This window comes from Psittacula echo (assembly GCF_963264785.1).
Source record: "Psittacula echo genome assembly, chromosome: 4".
Classification (NCBI taxonomy): Eukaryota; Metazoa; Chordata; class Aves; order Psittaciformes; family Psittacidae; genus Psittacula; species Psittacula echo.
The window spans coordinates 108,046,920-108,067,113 of record NC_137738.1 but is presented as its reverse complement, the minus strand read 5'-3'; the positions used below and the strand labels follow the sequence as shown (position 1 = coordinate 108,067,113).

Below are 20,194 nucleotides of genomic sequence, written 5' to 3'. Positions count from 1 at the left end.
TCTCAGCAAGCCCGAGCACTCTCCTCTCCATCCCTAGGAATCAACAAGTAGAGGAAGATCCAACCTCAACTGGGGGATGAAGCCAATTTCCAAGGAAGACCATCCTACATAGCCTCCAGGGCACACACGTGGACCAAAGCAACCATGGCTTCTTTGGAGGAACTCTAAATCAAAATTCAAGCTGTGGAAGCTGAGATTTGCCCAACGCCCCCCTGTTCAACGTCAGCATATTCACACAGAGGCAGATGCTGAAAACCCAGCCCAGAGTCCTCTCTTCTTCACTTCCACAAATACCAGATTCCTCTCAAACACTGTATGGAAATCAGCAGCTCTTAGGTTGTATAACTTTTTATTCTAGTAGGAGGAAGGAAATTATCTGATCTATGAATTTAAAAACTGTGGAAAAATACAATCTGTGAGATTCAGAGCTTGAAAATACCAGTGCAAGAAATAGCAGAGCAGATCTTGGCTTTCAGAAATCAGCACAGCTCCTTCAGAACCCTGTACTTGCCTACTTTACACCACCCATCACAATGATCTATCGGTGACAAGCCCCAGGGTGCTCCCCAGCCATCTGCTGTAATGCCAGGCGGGAGTGCCAGGATGCTGAGATCCCTCTGATGGACCATAGGATGGAGATGTTTCCACCTGAGCTACTTTGTCTCATGCTCGCTTTACAGCCAAAGCAGAGAAAAAGGCATTTTTAGAGGAGATTAACCTGATGCATTTTATAATCTTATTTTAAGATAGATTCTAATTTCAGGTTTTTTTGGGGGGTGTTGTTATCCATTAGCTCTCCTCCACAACCAGCAGTCAAACAGGTTTTGCTCTCTTTCTCTTTTTTACAGTGAGAGCTGAAAACCTGACTTCATCATCAAACTCCATCGTTGGCCCTAAAAAAACAACCCATGCACCTCCAGAGGTGCCAATACATCGCTTGCTCCAGCCCCGAGCATTTCTATGCCGTCCCAGAGAATGTCTCACCAACACAGCCCCAAGTGGTTCTTCAGACAGACCTTGAACCCTTATTTTTCCATCAGTGCCAATGCAAAGGTACATGTCCAGAGGACACATCTCACCAGGCAGACAGCCAAGGAAGGAAACTAAGCCCTTGGGGTGTATAGAACCGACTCCAGGGCCTATTGGTGAGGACTGAAGACTGAAGCTGGTGGCCACTCCAGCTGCATCAGTAGTGCCAACAGTGGCGACAGATCAGTGGAGAGCAGGACAGTGGGGATGTCCTGCTGCTCTCCATGTCTCACCTGAGCTTCTTCCTTCGTGACCTGGCTGGAAAAGCAGTCAGAAAACAGTTTTACATTGCTGCTGTACTGGGAATGATGATGGCTCTATCTAATGCTCTTACAGCTATTTTTCATACTACCTGCAACCCAACAGCCCCATCCTTAACAACCCACAGCAGCACTGGGAATTTACACTGAAGCCCAAAGCCAGTCCCAGCAGATACAAACATCTCCAACGACTGCATAAAACATCAAATCATAAAAGGATGAAACCATGCAGAGTTATTCACATAGCAGCACAGATTTGCTGGTGGCACACAGGATTTATGTCAAGGTTAGTGATTTCAAGGTACCGTTTAAATTGTATGAGGAAAAGCTATCACGGGCCAGTGTTTAGATTAACACAGCACCTTAACTTCTCCTTCCACTTGCCCAAAAAACCTTTCAACATGGATATTACAAAACCAGCACAACATCCCACAATGTTCCAATGCAATTTGGCATATGGAACTGTGGCAGGTCCTGTCAGCAGGAGACCTGAGCGGTGCAGCCATCTCCACCATGTCTACAACCAACCCCAGAAAACAGACACTCCTGTGTCCAGTACAGGCAACAACCCATCTCTGTACCAGGTCTTCAGACTGGTGATCCAAAGATCAAGCAACATTAATTCTGCACGTGTCTATGGGCTGCTCCTCAGTTTTGGCTGCTCCTCCAACTGGTGTTTCCCTTCTCTTCCAACATAGAGGATAAGGATTTTGAGGACATGAATTCTGGTTTGGGGTTTTTTAAAACTTTCTTTCTTACTTTTTAAACCCAGCAACAGACACAACCAAGTTCCTCAGGACTACCCAGTGCAAATAAATCAACAGTCTTGCTTTAACTTATTTGGCCCTTTCTATAAATGCCCAAGAACATATTCCAGTGTTGCCCTTGTCCTAACCAACCGTTACATAATCAACTGAACGGCAACCTGTGACATCCTTCCGAGTGAGGGATGATGGACAAGTCACATGCTTTTCTTTAATGAGCTTAAACTACTACTCCCCATTAACACTCCCATTTTCCAGCTGAAGAAACCTCGTGCACAATGACACACACTTCTGCAGCTCTTGCTGGAGTGGATTAAGTTAATTGACATCTTCTGAACTGAGATACTGTTACATGCCATGTAAGTGATCACAACCCAAAAGCCACTGGGGCTAGCTTTAACCACTGCTGCTTTCACACACTATAGTGGTTCACCAGCTGGGGGTTCTCTCTTGAAGGACTCCAGGTGGACCTGCGAGAGCACATCTGTCCATGCCCCAAGGCAAAGAGCATCAGGCACTGTCAGTGCTCGACAGCACCTGGTGTACCGATGAAGATCCAAAACACCAGTCCCTGCTCCGACCAACAAACACCACTTTCTTTAGCAAAGTTTATATGGAAAACTCTGTTATTCTGCTTCTGATAAAATCCTTGTGCAATGGCAAAGAGCACAGAGCAAAGCATGCTGCCGCTAGAACAGAAAGAAAAGGGTATTTCTTTCTGTCTTCACACCTTTTACAGTTAAACATTAATGGTGTCGAGATGTCTTAAGTAAAAAAGGCTGGTTGTCTGAACAATGTCAGGAAAAATTATACGGTGCTGAGTGAATGCAAAATTAATGAGCACTGAATGCTGACAGGAGAGAACAGGCATAAGGAGCAGAGACTTTTTTATAGTCGATGCTGAGATCAAGCAGGTAGAACATCTCCATCTTGCTGGGGGAAGGAATAAAGGGAGAAAGAAACTTTCATCTCAAATCTGAAGAATTTAATTCTTTCAAAAACTGTGTCAACTCTGCACGGCCAAATCTGCAGAGATGAGAAAGGGCTACATGTAGTGTCCTCCCCAGGCTTTAATTCAGCCCTGCCATAGCCTTCATTCTCCTCCTGCAGGCATAAAACACATTGCAACACCATTTTAACGAGCGAACTTGATTAATTTTGCAAAGAATGAGACTGTCTTTTCTCAAGGCGTAGCATCTCAAAACCCTGGCCCACGGCATGCTGAAGTCCATGAGAAGTTACTATTAAAAATTCACTCATGTCAACCGTTAAACCAGCTTTATGCTCAAGTTGCACAGGCACGTCAAATATGTGAACTGCACCGGCAGGAAGACGCCTGCCAAAGCGTGCAGACAATGCAAAGCTCGAGCGCAGCGAGGGGGGAGCTGACGCTTCCCATGCACAGAGCAGCACTCCCCTCCCAGCCCTGCTCCTCCAAACCCGGCTTTCTCGCACCTCCCATCTGTCTCTCCTCGGCTGCAAAGGGAGAGCTGTCAATCTCAGCTCTTGAGGGGATCGACTTGCTTTTTCTGCTACACCAAAGGGATCTGTTGGAGGTACAGGCAGACTTCATGGGGCAGTGTGAATGAATTGAGGGGCACTGTAACACGTGCATATGAGTGTGTTCAGTAGGTGCAAGTGCAGCTCCGGGTCATGAGGTGCCCCTAGGCAGACAGGCATTGGCAAGAGCAAGCCATGTGGTATGGGAAGCTAACTAGAGAAGAAGGAGCAGCATGGTTTGGGAAGGCACCCAAAGAAGATGGAGCCTCCTGGTATGGGAATCTACCCAAAGAAGGTGGAGTCTTGTGGTGTAGGAAGCCACCAGAGAATATGGAGCCTTGTGCCATAGGATTTCACACAGAGAAGACATACCAAGACATGCAGGTGAAGACTGCTTTCTTGTTGATCTGCACAGAGCGTGCTCAGGAGGACCTCACCTCCAAAATGAACTTTAACTCTTCCAGTGCAATCACTACCTGCAGAACTGTGGGAGCAGCACCAGACGCTGGATGCTCATAGTGGGTACATGGAGGCACAAAGGGTGCAACTACTTCTGTAAGAACCATATCCATTATTTCAGAAATTTGGGGTGGTCCAAACTATTCCCTGTTCCTATAAGAAACCATCCACCCATGTAATTCACTGTCTCAGCAAAGCCCCTGAACCAAACCTAGGACAAACATTAGCCTGGGGAACCTGATCCCCAATTATCCATTCCAGTGTTCATCTATTCCACTCATCACAATATGGACTTAATGATTTAAAGGGTAGTTAGCTGAGACTGGAGGTTTAATTAATGAAAACCTGTTTCGGAGAGTGGACTTCCTAAACAGCAAGGGTGGAAGGAACAGTGAGAAATATCATTTAAAACTAGCCAAACAGTGTCCTCTGGTGAGGCTTTAAGTGCCACCAAACACCCCACGATGAAATCCTGGTGCTTGGGGGAAGCAGAAGAAGCCAGAGGAGGAGCTCAGCAGCTGGGCACCGGGGAATAACGTAGCCCCAGAGGGAGCAAAACCACTCCTGCATCTCTCATGCTCATGTCCCAGCAAGTTTGTTTGCTTTGCCCAACCATACAGCTTGGCACAATAAAAGCTATTATCTCATTGTACAAATCTCCTTTTATTTCCTATGCTTGCAGGAGCGTTAGGAGGATTAAGGTCTGTAAACGTCTGTTCAGGGGAAAATCTGAAATGAAAATGGAAGGACTTGCATGCCTGGCTCCAAGTTTGGTTTGTTGGGGTTTTTTTTTATCCTAAGAAAGAGGTTTATTGTATTACTTCTTGCTTTTTAGGCATGGAAATGCTTGCACTGCTGAGTGCTCTGATGGGTTAACAACTCAGATAGGCACTTGCAGAGATGTGTTGGGATGAGCTTCCCTTTGAACCCAGTGTCTTGCGGACAGTTGATGACGAGCTCAGATGACTCGCAGCTGCTAGAAGGGAGGTGGGATGGACCCTTGCCATCCCACTTCTGCACTCAAAGGGGTGCCAGGCACAGATGAACCTTTCTGATCAACCACCAAATGAGCCAGGGTCCAGAGCAGAGGGAGGACAAGCAAAATCCTGATGGGATGCCATCCCGGGGGAGGAAGAATCTTAAAACAGGTTTTGTCCATCTCTATGAAGGATAAAGAAGGCCAGGTTAAGGGCTTTAAAGAAAGCGGATATTTTTTCCCTCCTCCTTTCCTGCCTCTCTTAAAAATGAGATTGAACCAAGAAGGTAAAAAAAAAAAAGAGGAAAAAAAAAAAGCTAATCCAGCACAGCAGAAGGCAAGAGGAGGAGTGATGAGGAGCAATTTCTACAGGTGGTTTATGACTCTCTGCATGATCCACACGCCTATTACATCCTATCAAATCCTCTTACAGTGAGGTGCTAAAGGATTTATTAGTTCTTGACAGTGTGAGATGTTTAAAAGCTTGAGGATGTAATAACCAAATGTTCACTTGTTAAAATCAAGGCACCGTTTGGAGAGGTCTGTGCAATTCTTAGCAGCCTCCCCTTCCCCTTGGTCTATATTTAAGTTGCCAGCTAGATTAAACCTGTCAGAGCAGGGATGAGAATTTTATTGACATGCTCTTTAGGTGGTACGGCTCCATAAAATAAACATATACAGAGGATGCTCCCTGGTGTGGCTGCATAGGCAGAGATTTTTATAGTACTGACCTGGGGGTGTTTGTATCTGAAATCAATCCCTGATATAAAACAGATTCCAGAGGATACGGAGAGACAGACTTCACAAATGTCTGCAGGGAGTGTGGGCAGGGATGCAATCCGTTTAACATTTCATGTTGAAACCAAACTGCAGAGAAGGAGAGGGTGTGAAATTCCCCAAACCCACTCCAACAAACTCTTCACCTCTTGTGTGTGAGGTGCAATTAATTACCTTGATAATGGGGAGGTTTTAATCCCAGGAAGGGCTCAGGAGGCAGTGTGGGGCAGGGGATTCACAAGGATGCTCAGGAAGCAAAGTGAGGACTCTCACCCCAGCTTTGCACTGGCAGAAGTTGCTGCAGACAAGGGACCCAGCTCTCGAAGCATTTCTCAAGGTATTTATATTTATAGAGATGAAGGCCAGGAGAGTAGATTCTCCAGTCTGACTTCTTGAATATCACAGAGCCATCAAAGTTCACCCAATTCCGCCACCACGAGTCTTGAACTTCTGTTTGGCTAAAACCTGATGCAACCCACCCCTTCCCTTGGCAGCTGGTCCCCAAAGCAATCACTCTCCCAGTTGTAACTCTGGGCCCGAGTCCTAATTTGTTTTTGTCTGGCTTCAGCTTTGAGTCATTCTCTGTTATGCTGATTTAAAAACCTCTTTAGTAGCCAGCATTTTCCATTCTTGTTAGTGTTTATAGTGTCATCACCATGTACCCACTCCCTTTTTTTTCCAACCCTTGGATACACTTAACAGAGCTCTTCAGCCTTCCAAGCTGCAAGACATTTTCGCCAGCCCCTGGCTCATTTCTGTGGCTCTCCTCTCTGGCTTCTCTGGATTTTACAATCTCCTTCCAGCATGGATACCATGCCTGAGCTCCAGTTTTGTCCCACCAACTCTATGCACACACAACATCACCCAAGATGCAGAATAGTACTGAGATCTAGCAGAGACTCCCAAGATCCTTCTGTGAAGATCTTCTATATGAAAGGGTATATATGAAGATCCTTCTATGGTTGTGTCAAGATCCTTCTATACGATCCATTCAGAAGGATCGTACCAACTATAGAAGAAACTCAATTTGGAGAATAAAGGTGTTTCATCAGGATAAAGAGAGGTCACCAGTGGTCTTTCCTCTAGCACCTGAGATAAGGTACTCATACAGGGAGAAAACACACACCAGAGGGTAGGTTGACCCATTCACATGGAAGAGGACCAAATGGTACAAAACCTACTCAATTGCTCTGCTAAACTGCTAATTTTTTCCACCTTCTACTACTTTAAGGTCATGCACTCATCATCCAAGAACATGAGCTTTGGCTACAAGTTGGGGATGGTTTAATAGATGTGACAAGAGGAGACAAGACCCGTTACCTCCAGCATACCAGGAGTGGTACTGGCAACAACCAAATGCTACTGGTGAGATCTGGTAAGAAAATATCATGACAGTTTGAACCAATTCACTCAGGAAAAATGAAGTTCAGTTGGAGGAAGTACAGAGAGGGTATTGGGTTGATTAAAGGAAAAATATAGCTATCAGATACCAAGATCCTAGGAGAGCTTGGTTTATTGGACAAGTCAAGCGAAGGTAGAGAACAAGAGCAACAGCTTCATAAAAATACACTAGGGAAGGGTGGAATTGCCAAACAGAAGGAAGAACAAACCAAATTAAAGGGCAATACTGGCACAGGAATGATCTGAAACTCATTTCCACCGAAAATGAGCAGGTGGTTTCATCATCTTCAGGATATCATAAGGATTCCTGGAAGGATGAATTTAAACAGTTAAAAGGACTGGATCTGTTTGTACTCTTGTTTACCTTGGATCAACCTCACACTTGAGGGCTTTTAGCGGGCACCTACGAAGCCAAGGAGGAATTCCCCCTCCTCGCTGATGTCTGATCTGGCCTCCAGGGTTTGGTTGGTTTTCTTTCTCTAAGATATGACAATAACTTGGCCACAGGGATGGGATGAAAGCGGTGTGCATCCCTCCCTCTAGTAACCGGAGCAGCTCCATCAGGGTTAATCCAAACACCAGATCTGGGATGAAGAAAGAGCCTTCCTCTCAAGCACCTGGCCAAGAAGGTCCTTCCTGACCTCAGGAATGAAGGTGGAGGAACCCAGATTCTGCAAAACACCGCTCTAAGGCAAAAGCCCTTTTCTGATCTCCCTTGAAGCAAACAAAATCAGGGTAACTCCGATAAAGTCAATGCATTTAAAGAGGAGACTACAGCACCAGGCTGACAGTTGTAGCCTGAAGAGATTTCAATCTAATTTTAGATTTGACACAAACCTTAATGTGGTTTTAATTAATTAATTAAAAAAATCCTTTAATTAATGTAAACCCCTTAAAGCAGTTTTCATTTACTCCATTTCCAGGAGACATTTCCACTTACATTGCTCCCTCAGATGCCATTCTGCTGCTTGCTTTTGTTCTTCAGTCAAACCTCAAATGTTAGACCTAAGCTTCTGTTTATAATACATCCCTGGCCTTGAAAGCTGGTCTGCCTTGAGCTTAGGCTATTTCCATCTCTTCTCTGACTATGCAAAAACCGTGCAACTTGTTCTTCCACTACCTGAAAGTGTCCTCTTTTGGGTCCACTGAAGGACCTCTGTGTTTACTCAACACATAAAAGCTACCAAAAATTACACTTGAATTCTCTGAATCCTAACAGTTTCAAGTTTATCTCGATTTCTGCATGCAAGGCAACATCACCATTGCTACTGTGATTAGCAACATCATAGGAAGCCAAAGCCACGATGGACGCTCCACCTTTAGCTGGCATCAATGCAGATTCTATGTTGTCTTGGCCACCAAGCCAAGTCAAGCATGCTGTCACCTGCCCTCCTGGCAGCAACACCCACCTTGGGCAGCTCTCCAAGCCACCAAGGAAGGCGCTCAGATGTGATGTGGGAATGCAGTAGGACATCCCCAATGTCCAGAGTCCTTGGGATCTCTCTCTCTGTTGGTTCTCCTGATGGCTACTTGTACTTGGTAGAGTGGCCACTGGCTCATTTCTTCAACCTGCTCCATCTGCATGGCCAGCTTGCGTACCACATCTAGGTGACTACCACATACTGCACCCAGTTTTGGCACCCTAGTGTAAGACAAACTGGAGTCAGATCAGTGGAGGCCACCAAGATGGTTGGGGCTGAAGCACTGATCCTGTGACCAGGGACCAAGGGAAGGGATTACTTAGCCTGGAGCAGAGATGGCTCTGGGACAGCTGACAGCAGCCTGCCCATGCCTACCAGAATTTACGGAGGTGATGTAGCCAGGCTCTTCACAGGGATGGATGGTGAGAAGATAGATAGCAATGAGTACAAGTGAAGCAAGAGACGTTCAGGTAGGACAGGAAAAAAGTCTTGTTCACCACAAGGCCAGCCAAGTGCTGGAGCAAGTTGCCCCCAGCACTTGTGCTTCTCCATCCTTGGGTAAAGACCTCAGCAACCTGGGCTGATCCCAGAGCTGCCCCTGCTTTGAAGCCATTTGTCAAACACCACTATCAGAAATGGAAATGAGATGGTTCCAGAAGGACAGAGAGATTGCCGGGTAAAATGTTAGACTTCTCCAAGAGGATATTGGATTACAATATGGGGAGAGGGAGGGGCCAAAATGAGAGAGTATTCAAAATATAAAATGCAAGAAATAATGCAAACATAAACAAGGCAGAGCACATTATGCAGACGGTACTTTCCCTTGGCAGCGTGAAGGCAGCAGCTCCAAGGACCTGGGAAGTTTAATCAGAAACTGGAAATACTGCCTGTGCTTCAATGAATGTCTATAAAGATGCATTCAAATTGGAGCTTGTGAAAGAAGGATATTGCAGACAATTTAAGAGGATTTGAAACAGAAAAAAAAAATGCCTTAAGGCTTTAACTACATTATCCTGGTAAAACAAAGCCAAGCAAGGGAGAAATTCCCAAAGGCTCCTTCTGCTTCTGCACTGGATATGTCCAGCTCCTTTGCAGACTCAGTAACATGGACATGGGCTAGGCATTTCCTCAAAGCAAATGAAATCCCACATAGAGCTCCATCCCCAGGGCTGCGGACACAAACGCATGTGGACTGACATTAACATGGGAGCCTGGACCTGGGCAGAAGAAACCAGCTGAAAGCCCCTAATTGTTCTGCACTGGGTTCCTCTGCCTTGGGGTAAAGCTCGTCAAGGGACCTCATCTCTGCAGCTTGCTTCCACACATTGCACGCAATTACTCACTTTGTGGTTTTATGGGAGTAATTTTATGATCTTTAATAACGTACCACATCACTCAGCGGCTGGGACAGGAAGGGGCTCTTGACTCAGTGCCCAAGGACAAGGTCTCCTCTCCTCCCAAAACATCATGCTGCTGTTGCAGGCTATGGGAGAAGCCTTTTCCCAGGCCATCACTTCACCATTTTTTGACCACCACTAAATACAAAGCCAAGGCTTTTTTGTTTCCTTTTTAAAGCTCACCACATGTTGGCATTCCCAAACCCAAGAAGAAACTCAGCATTCATCCTGAAGAAGCTTCCATACATCCTGCCAAAGGCTCAGGACATCCCCCCACTAGAAGCTGTACATGTATACCACAGAATAAATTCAGGGCCGAATCTATGCATACGACAAGACAGCAGGGAAACTTAATTAAAGGAAAGCCACTGACAGCCCACCGATCATATGCAACAGAGCATCCAAAATCAATAACTATTTCATATACTTCACTTAATTAACCTATTGTTTTTACCCAAAAGGAAAATTACTTCACCAAGTAGGTTAACTTTCAAATGGGAGGTGGTCTTAAGTGAAGGATCCTCTTCTTTTTGGGTGTGCCCTAGTGACAAAAGAGCACAAACTTTCCTGAAGGAGCCCGTCTTATTATGGCCACACTTCAGGAAAAAAACACAAAGAAATAATATGTCAGGAGGACACAACTACTCCATGGTTTTGTTGGACTCAGAAGAGAACACCTCCATCAAGTTGTGGAATTTTTGTGTACCCCAAAAAGAGACAGAAACACTCTTATCCCTAAAACCCCAGAAAATTATTAAAGTAAAAACTTCAAGAAATAGCCTTCTCCCCCTCCCTGCCCAAAGTAACTCAGCTTCAAAATTGAGGGTCATCTTTGCAGGTTAACACAGTAACATTCAGGAAAGAAAGCTAATTGTTTGCCCAGTGCCCTTTTAAAACACCCCCAAATCAGGTCATTATTCTGTAGCATGACTACAGAATAAAACTGCATTAATAAAGATCTAAATTTCTTTTTCCTTACACATCTGTAAGAATAAATTCAGCAGCTCCACCACTGAAAAGCCAAGATGGAGTGGGGCTGAAGTTGTCATCGATGGGATCATTCGACCCTCCATTGCCATAAGAAGCCTTCCACTGCAAAGACAAGCAGTGACTCAGGGTCCTTCACGAGATGAGCTAAGTTGCACAAATCCAAGCAAATACAGAATAAATCCTTCATTTTGGCAACTGCAGAGTAAATATGCTGGGGCTTTTGGACCTCACAGGACCAGAAATTCATGAGCATCACCCCACGTGTCCTGGCTGGGCCGGGAGCCGTGCTGCGGCTGCTCCTGGACCAGGTAGCTGCCGGCTCTGCGCACTGATTCCCGCAGAAGCCGAACATACGGCGGCACAGCGGGAGTGACTGCCAACGAGCGGCGATGAGCAAACGCAGGAAGGATGGGGGAAGGAAGTCCCTTGGATGCCAGCAGTGGTAGAGTCACTTGTGATGCCTTATGAGGTGTTTCAAGGGCAACTCTCGGCAGCTGCTTGAGTTTGTAGGCAGCGTAATGAAAAGCTCAATACTATTTGATTTATTCTATTAAGGTGCTGCATTTATATTCCTGCTCAGGAAAGAAATTAAGCAGTCTATCAATGGAGAGGGCTTTTGGGAAAAGACTTGGTGGCTTCATCTTAAAAAGGACACTGACAAGGCTGGGAGCTCTACAAGGGAGATGAGATGACTCCTCCGCCAGCTCCCACCTCTGTCAGATATCTGCATCCCTTCCACAAACCAAAGGATTTTGCCCTCCCAAAACTGGGGCATTCAATTAAAACAAAAAAAAAATAAAGGATGTGGACCTGCTGGATTGAGTCCAGAGGAGGCCACAAAGATGCCCTGAGGGCTGGAGCACCTCTGCCATGGATTCAGGCTGAGTGAGCTGGGCTTGTTCAGCTTGGAGAAGAGAGAAGGCTCCACAGACACCTTAGAGCAGCTTCCAGTGCCTAAAGGGGCCAACAAACCAAGCTGGAGAGGGGCTTTTGACAAGGCCTGGAGGGACAGGACAAGGGGGAATGGCTTTAACCTGACAGAGGGGAGATTGAGATGAGATCTTAGGAAGTTCTTCCCTGTGAGGGTGATGAGGCCCTGGCACAGGTTGCCCAGAGAAGCTGTGGCTGCCCCATCCCTGGCAGTGTTCAAGGCCAGGTTGGACAGGGCTTGGAGCAACCTGGTATAGTGGAAGATGTGCCTGCCTATGGTAGGGATGCTGGAACTAGGTGAGCTCTAAGGTCTCTTCCAACCCAAACCATTCTATAATTCATTCTATGACACCATTTTACAGAAAAGGAACAAAACAAGTGTGATCTGTGCATCAGTGCAGCTTTTCCAGTATCTTTGCTCATTTCTGCACTCTTGTATGATCAAGATGCCTTTTTTTTTGTGTTTGCAACCACACATTATCCACTTTCCCAGTGGCAACTGAGCCTCCTCCCTGTCCTGCAGCCTCCTAACTCCATCCCAGCTCCACTATGCTGCCCTGATGGCTTCTTCTACCAGCCTTTACATCACCTCTGCTTACCCTATAAGCCAAAGAGTAACGCAAGTCAGGCAGCGAAGCTGTCCAGCTTCCCTCCACCCATTGGGTTTTGATCGCAGCAGCACTGATCTGAATTGAAGCAACCTTGGACGACCTCACCTCCACATGATGGATGGACATCAGCTCAGTCTCACGGCATGGCTCCTCTGCAGAGGACCAACCCCAGGAGAGGATCTCCAGCATCCATGAGCTGGGAATGATGCCAATCTGAATGCAAAGGGGAGCGAGGTCCACACTGGTGGACTGTTGCCCTGCAGAGCACTGGCAGGATGTTCAGAGAGATTTTCTCCTTGCTGACCTCTACACCAGGAGACCTTAAGGGCCTTTTCTCCTCTTCCACGGCAAGTGACCATGTGCCGGCACAGCTCAGGTCTCCAGCACTAAAACCAACTGACTCAAAAATCAAAAAGAACTTTTGTGGGACGGTCAAAGGCTGAAAAATTAACTGTCTGGCCTCTTCCTCCGCTGCGTTTATTGCTGTCTTGGCAGATGAATTTCAGGTTGCTGCCACAGCCGCAACCGCTTGTTCTGCCAACTGTACATTGCTAACATTGGAAGGTGTCCAGACCTAGGAATCTTTTCTAAACGCATTTGCTTCATACTTTAAATAGCAGCCCAGCAGGCAGGGGGATGGGAGGGAGGGCTCGGCCCCTGCGTGCAATCCATCTGCAAGCTTCTGCCGGCTTCTCCACCCCTTTGCGGGTTAAAACTGGGGATGATCTGTGCTGGAGAGACAGGCAAGGAGAGAGAGCCAGCGGGATGTAACCTCTAAACCCTCCAGGGTTGGCAGCGGGGAGGATGCTCCCACAATGTCCCCTCTCCCCTGGCACTGCCACCTGCACCTGCCCCTTCCAAAGCCCCCTTGCTCCATGTCGGGCACGTTATGAGTTACATTAATAACAGGACTTTGCCTGGTTTTTTCATTGCAATCTGCTCTGCTACGAGGTTTAGCATCATTTTCCCCATTATTACTGGGCTGAGCAGCATCATTTGCTGGAATTTCTATGATTCTGTGATTTGTCGGGATGTCCTGAGCCCACTGAAACACATCACTGCAAAGTCCAAACTCCCTGCCTCCTCTCTGTTACGTGAAATCCCATCTCCAGGTGGTTTTCCTATAGAGCATTAGAAGGAGCACAGCCACGCGCTGCAGGATTATGTTGCCGTTCACAATACTGTAGCAACAAAACTACATCCTCAGCAGTCAGCAAATATTAATCAGCTTTATGGCTGCGAAAAAGAGAGGAGGAGGAGGAAGGACATGGGCAGGGAAACACAACATCTAGCCCTTGATATAACTACAAGGACAGACAATTGTCTGTGGCCACGAATTTTCTGACTTTTTGCCACAGTTTTTCTGCCTCCTCATGTGAAATGTTCTCATGGTAAACTGCTAAGAACAAATACAGGTGAAGTTTTCTTTTCTTTGGTGATTTGGCACTGCACTAGATAAGCCGGCAACACAGAGCAAAGCTCAAGGTATAATATTTTTAAGTAGTGCTTGTCCTAGTTAATGTTCAGCCCTGCTGTGCAATGTCAAGAAAACTAATGAACAGTGAAGTGGCAGCGAGCAGGAACTTGGGCGTACTCACCCGCTACGAAACTCCTTTCAGAGCCCAGGCGCAACGTGAATGAAACCTAAAAGCAGTTGTCCTGGTTCATTGGGAAGCCCAGGCTGCCTGTCCAATGTGAACCAAATGCTCTGCCCCAAAATTTAGTGTCTAAAATAATAGTGAGCTGGGAGGCCCTATGGAACCGTGTGGCTTGTGACAGGACAAGGGAGAACGGCTTTAAACAGATTAAAGGGACAGAGGGGAGATTTAAATGAGATCTTAGGAAGAACTTCTTCCTAAGAGGGTTTTTCCCTGTGAAGGTGGTGAGGCCCTGGCACAGGTTGCCCAGAGAAGCTGTGGCTGCCCCATCCCTGGCAGTGTTCAAGGCCAGGTTGGACAGGGCTTGGAGCAACCTGGTCTAGTGGAAGGTGTCCCGGCCCGTGGCAGGGGGTTGGAACTGGATGAGCTTTTAGGTCCCTTCCAGACCAAACCATTCTGTCATCCTGTGGAGTGCCTGTACTTGTGCACCCACGTCCTAGCCACGGGCTTGGGTAAAAATTTAACATCTTTTATCAGGCAACACTGTTCTGCTCAGAGCGTGAGGTGGGAGCTTTGTCAAAGGCAACACTTGACGGATGACACGCTCTCAGCACTAATACTGAGTGGGATTTGCCTTGTTCACGAAGAACAGTGTTTTGCACAAAGGAAGAAGTATTTGCACAAAGGACAAAGTATTTGAGTGCACAGGATGGGCAGCCCTTAGCAGGCATGATGCACAGCAAGTTCGTGCCCACCTGCAGCAGATCCAGGACGGATGCTGGGATTGCAAGGACCTGAACAAATCCCACTCCCTCCTCACTGCACCTCACCCCTTTTCCTGTGCATTGCTTGAGCCCTTTGGACTTCCGCATTTCAGTCTATGAGTTGATACTTGGGGTGAATTTTAACCTTTATACAGCTTCTCAAGCATCTCTTCTCTATTCACAGACTGGAGGTGGATTAATGTGCCCTCTAATCTGGTTGGCAGGAGAACAGGGGACATGGTTCTTCATCAATTCTTGCATATCGTGTGGCCAAGCTATCAGTACTTCAACTTACCCAGCCATAAAATGGGTTTTTGGCACTCAGTTAACAGCAGTATTACTGATAAGCCCTTAATGGGCCTGATTCTGAAAGCTTAACAAGCACTCCTGATTATTTTAATCTATGGAGTAATTTCAGGATGAATCATAAACACAGAGTAAAATGCCACCTTGACCCAGAAACAAAGGTGGCATCTCGAAGAAGCCAAGCAATGGAGGCAAAGCATACCCTTCAATATTACTGCTTCCATATTACTGCCAATGGACTGATTATGTCATGATTCTTCATTAAGTTGTGATTATTCACGGCAGTTTAGTGTCTGAAGGATACCAGGAGAATGCTCTTACTCTGAAGGTTTCTGACAAGCCAAGGCAGGAATTGCCGCCTTACCTTGCTCCAACCTCTTCATCTGCTGGATCTGATCAACCGTCTTCTTTAGGATCTTGCATTTGTCAGGTTTGACACTCAGAGTGTCGATGTCCCCAATGTTTGCAGACAGCAGCTCCGCCAGCTCCTCTAAATATTTGTTCTCCTGTTCCCGTCGCCGCTTTTCATTGCTGTTAGAGAAGGGCAAAAAATTCAAAGTCACATTAATGACTTTTTCCCACTTCCCAATCTGGTCACATGTGGGCACTGGATAAGAACCCAAAAATACAAGTACTGGCTGAAGCAATGACCACACTATAATCCAAATATCTCAAAATACTGGGGAGTTCATTCAGGCCTTTGTCTATTTTTATGCATGTATTCAAAATTAATTCATAGGGCTAGCCAGACACTCCGAACAAAACCAGACCTCTAACATTCAGGACTCTTGTCTTCCTCTCAGATATAGTTATAAGTTATATATATATAAATATAAAAGAGTTACATAGTCTCCCATTCTTCTACAGCCACTATTCCAGCTGTTGCCAAGTTGAATTCTAAGTTCATACATAAAAGCTAACAGCATCCACCAGAGTTCACGAAAGAGAAAATTGGAATCAACAGTGACAAGAGGAAAATGAAAAATATTCATGAGATCAACCTTTTCATCCCAGCAAAAGCAGCTTTCCTTTTAGCTGCAGAAGCCCAATGCTCTCCCATCAACTCTTTGTAAATTTGGGGAATTGAGAATATATTATTTATGTGCTATGGCACAGCCATCATTGAAGCCACACTGTGACATATTCCTTTACCAAAGATGTTGCAAGCATCAGAACCACCAAAATGAGAGGTGCATTTGTGAGAGACACAGAGACACACTTTCTCTGAAAATCTTCTTCTACATCAACTGCAGGATGAAATGAGAACACCACAGAACGCCCAGTATGGCTCTGCATTACCTGTGATGCCTTTTATCAGGCTGGTTTTCAATAAGCCGCCTGAATTTTTGTTGGAACCTCCACAGGATGCCCAGCACTCTATTTTAGAATTACTGCCTGAAAATCCCCAACATTTACTAGATTCCAAGAAGTTGCTGAGATGCCTGTAGGCATGGTGAGATGTTCCTGTCCTCAAAGAGGCCGACCACTCACAAAGGGGCTGAGAAAACACTGGTTACAAAAGCTGAAGTCCGGCTCAGTAGGCAATTTGTGTCCCACTGTAGATGCTGTTGCGTTGTGCTATGTGGTAAAACAAGCTCTGCTAACAGCTGAAATCTTTGAGGTTTGGTTTATTTTCTCTGCTGAGAGTGCAAACCAACCAAAGCATGAATATACTTTGATAACAGCAAGGTTACACAGGTACTCTCAGAAACCATATCTGTCCACAGGGAGATGAGACACCACCAGCTCTCCCCTCTAAGGAGCTCCTCAGGTAGGCTGCACAGATGTTTCCTGATTATTTTCCTAATTCCACTTTATTAGCTCAATATCCAGGTAGATACTGCCTCTTGGGCATTTTTCTGCTGCTCAAACTTGCTCTCATCATGACTACTCCATGATGAACCTCCCCTTGCCTCCCAAGCTCACTCTCCATGACCTCGCTTCTCCTCCTGCTCATGTCTCTCCAGATGTCGTGACTGCCCAGAGGAGCGACAGGGATGACTCTGCAGAGCAGAAGAATCACAGAATCATAGAACAGTTAGAATCAAAAAAGAAAGTTAAAAACTAGAGACAAAGCCATCTGTGGGTGTGAAGAACACAAGCTGTGTTTCTGCTTGGGCCACTGTGAAGTCCATGAGTGAGACCTTCCACGGGATACATATGGTGTGACCTAGAAACGCCTCTGCAATGGGTTTGGGTGGGTCTAAGAGCCCTCACTTCCCCAGCAGGCAGCTGCCAATGAAAACTAAGGGGTCACAGGCAGCAAGAGCAGCTTCACAGAGGTAGGCTGAATGTCCATCTGCTGCAGAAGTGCAGGGTCTAGCCATGGACCTCAGCCTCCTTTTGCATAGGTACTGGTGATGCCAGCACTAGCATGCTCCCCAGCAATGGGCAGGCAAATGCTTGTCAAAGGAGCTGAGTGAGTATTTATGTTAAGGTTAAATTAATTCCTATCTCTCCCTGTGAAGCAGAAAGCAATAGCAGAGAGGAAAGGAAAAAAAAATCCCTCTGTTGTGGGTGAGCTCATTTCATGAAAACTCTTAATGTTGCTGTTGCTGTGGCAACTTTCAAATTGTAGGAGGGAGAATTGGCCAATTTTCCTTACATAAAAGCATCATGAGAATATTACGGCAGTGGGCTGTTCTTTATGACTCCTAAGTATCATCAAAAGCAATAGTTAAACCTTCTAGGTTTTAACAAAGGAGTTTTGAAGTTCACTTTGCTGTGGAGTACACCATGGAGGACTCTGGCCAGCCCAGGGAGGAGGACGAGGTCCCTCCCCGCTGCAGCTGAGAGTTGGGAGACGGTCTGAAAGAAAGAAGATGCAGCACTGGTGAGGACTTCACTTCTGGATTTTGGTAACATGTTTTAGCTCCAGTATTTGGGGTTGGATGGCCAACCCAATGACAAGTATTCAAGTCAATCCTTTTAAAACTGCTTGTAGGTGCTTCGTAGATGTAAAATCTCGTGCTTGGACAAAGGACAATCCTTCATTCAAAAGTTTCTGCTTCTCCACAATCATAGAATGGCTTGGGTTGGAAAGGATCTTAAGATCATCCAGTTCCAACCCCCCTGCCATGTGCAGGAACACCTCACACAAGCCCCATGTTGCCCAAGGCTCTGTCCAACCTGGCCTTGAACACTGCCAGGGATGGAGCCCTCACCCCTTCTTTGGGCAACCTATTCTAGTGCCTTGTCACCCTCACAGTAAAGAACTTCTTCCTTATATCCAATCTGAACTTCCCCTGTTTAAGTTGGAACCCATTACCCCTTGTCCTGTCAGTACAGCCCCTAATGAAGAGTCCTTCTCCTGCACCCCTGTAGGCTCCCTTCCCATACTGGAAGGCTGCTATGAGGTCTCCACGCAGCCTTCTCTTCTCCAGGCTTCTCCCCACCTTTCTCAGTCTGTCTTCCTACAGGAGGTGCTTGAGCCCCCTGATCATCCTCGTGGCCTCCTCTGGACTCGCTCCAACAGCTCCACATCCTTCTTATGCTGGGGCTCCAGAGCTGGATGCAGGACTGCAGGGGGGTCTCACCAGAGAGGAATCAGGGGCAGGATCACCTGCTGGTCACTCTTCTTTTGATGCAGCCCAGGATACAGTTGGCTTTCTCGGCTGTGAGCGCACACTGAAGCCGGCTCATGTTCAGTTTGTCATTGACCAACACCCCCAAGTCCTTCTCCGCAGGGCTGCTCTGAATCTCTTCTCTGACCAACCTGTAGCTGTGCCTGGGATTGCTCCAACCCAAGTGTAGGACCCTGCACTTCATTTTGTTGAACTTCACAAGGCTGGCATTGGTCCACCTCTCACGCATGTCAAGGTCCCCCTGGATGGCATTCCTTCCCTCCAGTGTATCAATCTGTTCATTTCTTGTCCTATATATTTTGATAGACCCCTGGTGTCAGCTGTAGAAGGCTTTCTTGGGGTGCTGAGGGGTTAGGAAACAAACCACAAGAGATTTGCTTTCCAAAGGCAGACCAGATGAAGCAAAGCTAGGTGTGTGCTCATTCAGCTGAAGAGCAGTTCCCTCAAGAAGAGGTGTCCAAGCCCATCTTGCTACCCACGGCTCTGTCATGGGGACTCAAAGATCCATGGCTTCACCACAAACTCACCTCCTGGGCAAGGACCAGCCCTGAGACCAGCCACTAGACAGCAGCAAAGGCTGCAAGAGCTCTGACTCAAATGACTCAGCCAGAAAGGGGAAACATTTCACATGATTACAGAGTATCTGGTAGGAATAAGACAGCTAGAAGTGCTATCAAAATGTCTTCTGCAATTCAATGGCACAGCTAAGCTATGAACCACTTTGTAAGAAGGTGTGGGAACACTACAGAAGGGAGATGCTGCAACCAAGAACTGAATAGAATAAACAGAAATCCTCGAACAAACACTTAACATCTCTCTACTGGAACACTGTAGCCTTTACATTTATTGTCTAGAATATCATGTATGAGCTGTAAGTGCTAGAAAATACACTTGGGCTTTGCTCAGTGCATTAATATTCTGCGGTGATGACCGAAACAGCATCCCAGGCAGCAGAGACATGGAGTCGGCACCATACATTCATCCTTACCAACAGAATGTATCACCATGAAAAGAGATGCCCAGGATTCACAGGGAGCCTAGAAAAGCTTGTGGAAGATTACAACTGGCTCTATCCAGGACTTCATAGCCTAAATCAGATGGCAAAGTAGCTGGGATGGGAAGGCTCAGTCATAAGCTAAAGGTGCCTTTCGCAGCGAGCTGAACTCTGAAGCAGCCACAGAAGTGAAGATATTTCAGACAGAAATATTTTCTGTTTCGTAATTGCATCATGGAGCATGAGGGTCTCCATTGGAGTTTCAGAATATTACAAAAACATGGATTCCTTAGGAATCCGGCGTGAAGAGGCAGAAGGCTTGGGATGACCTGCAGACCTTGCAGAAGTATCTGCCCCAAATTTACCCTGAGAAAGTTTCCTGATGCTCTGAGTGCTCTCAATTTGCAAAATCAATACGTTAACTTTGATAACA

General features: G+C 46.3%; 1 protein-coding gene across 3 annotated transcripts in view; it reads right to left on the bottom strand.

Annotated features, from left to right (window-relative positions):
- Positions 1–20,194, bottom strand: part of NCOA1 (nuclear receptor coactivator 1) — a gene marked incomplete at its 5' end in the record, with an annotated part of 65,646 nt that overhangs the window by 45,126 nt on the left and 326 nt on the right. For all 3 annotated transcript variants that reach the window (XM_080615746.1, XM_080615747.1, XM_080615748.1), the window contains one exon: positions 15,548–15,714. In XM_080615746.1, the coding sequence (XP_080471872.1) occupies positions 15,548–15,714 (167 nt within the window). The remainder of the gene's footprint in view (positions 1–15,547; positions 15,715–20,194) is intronic.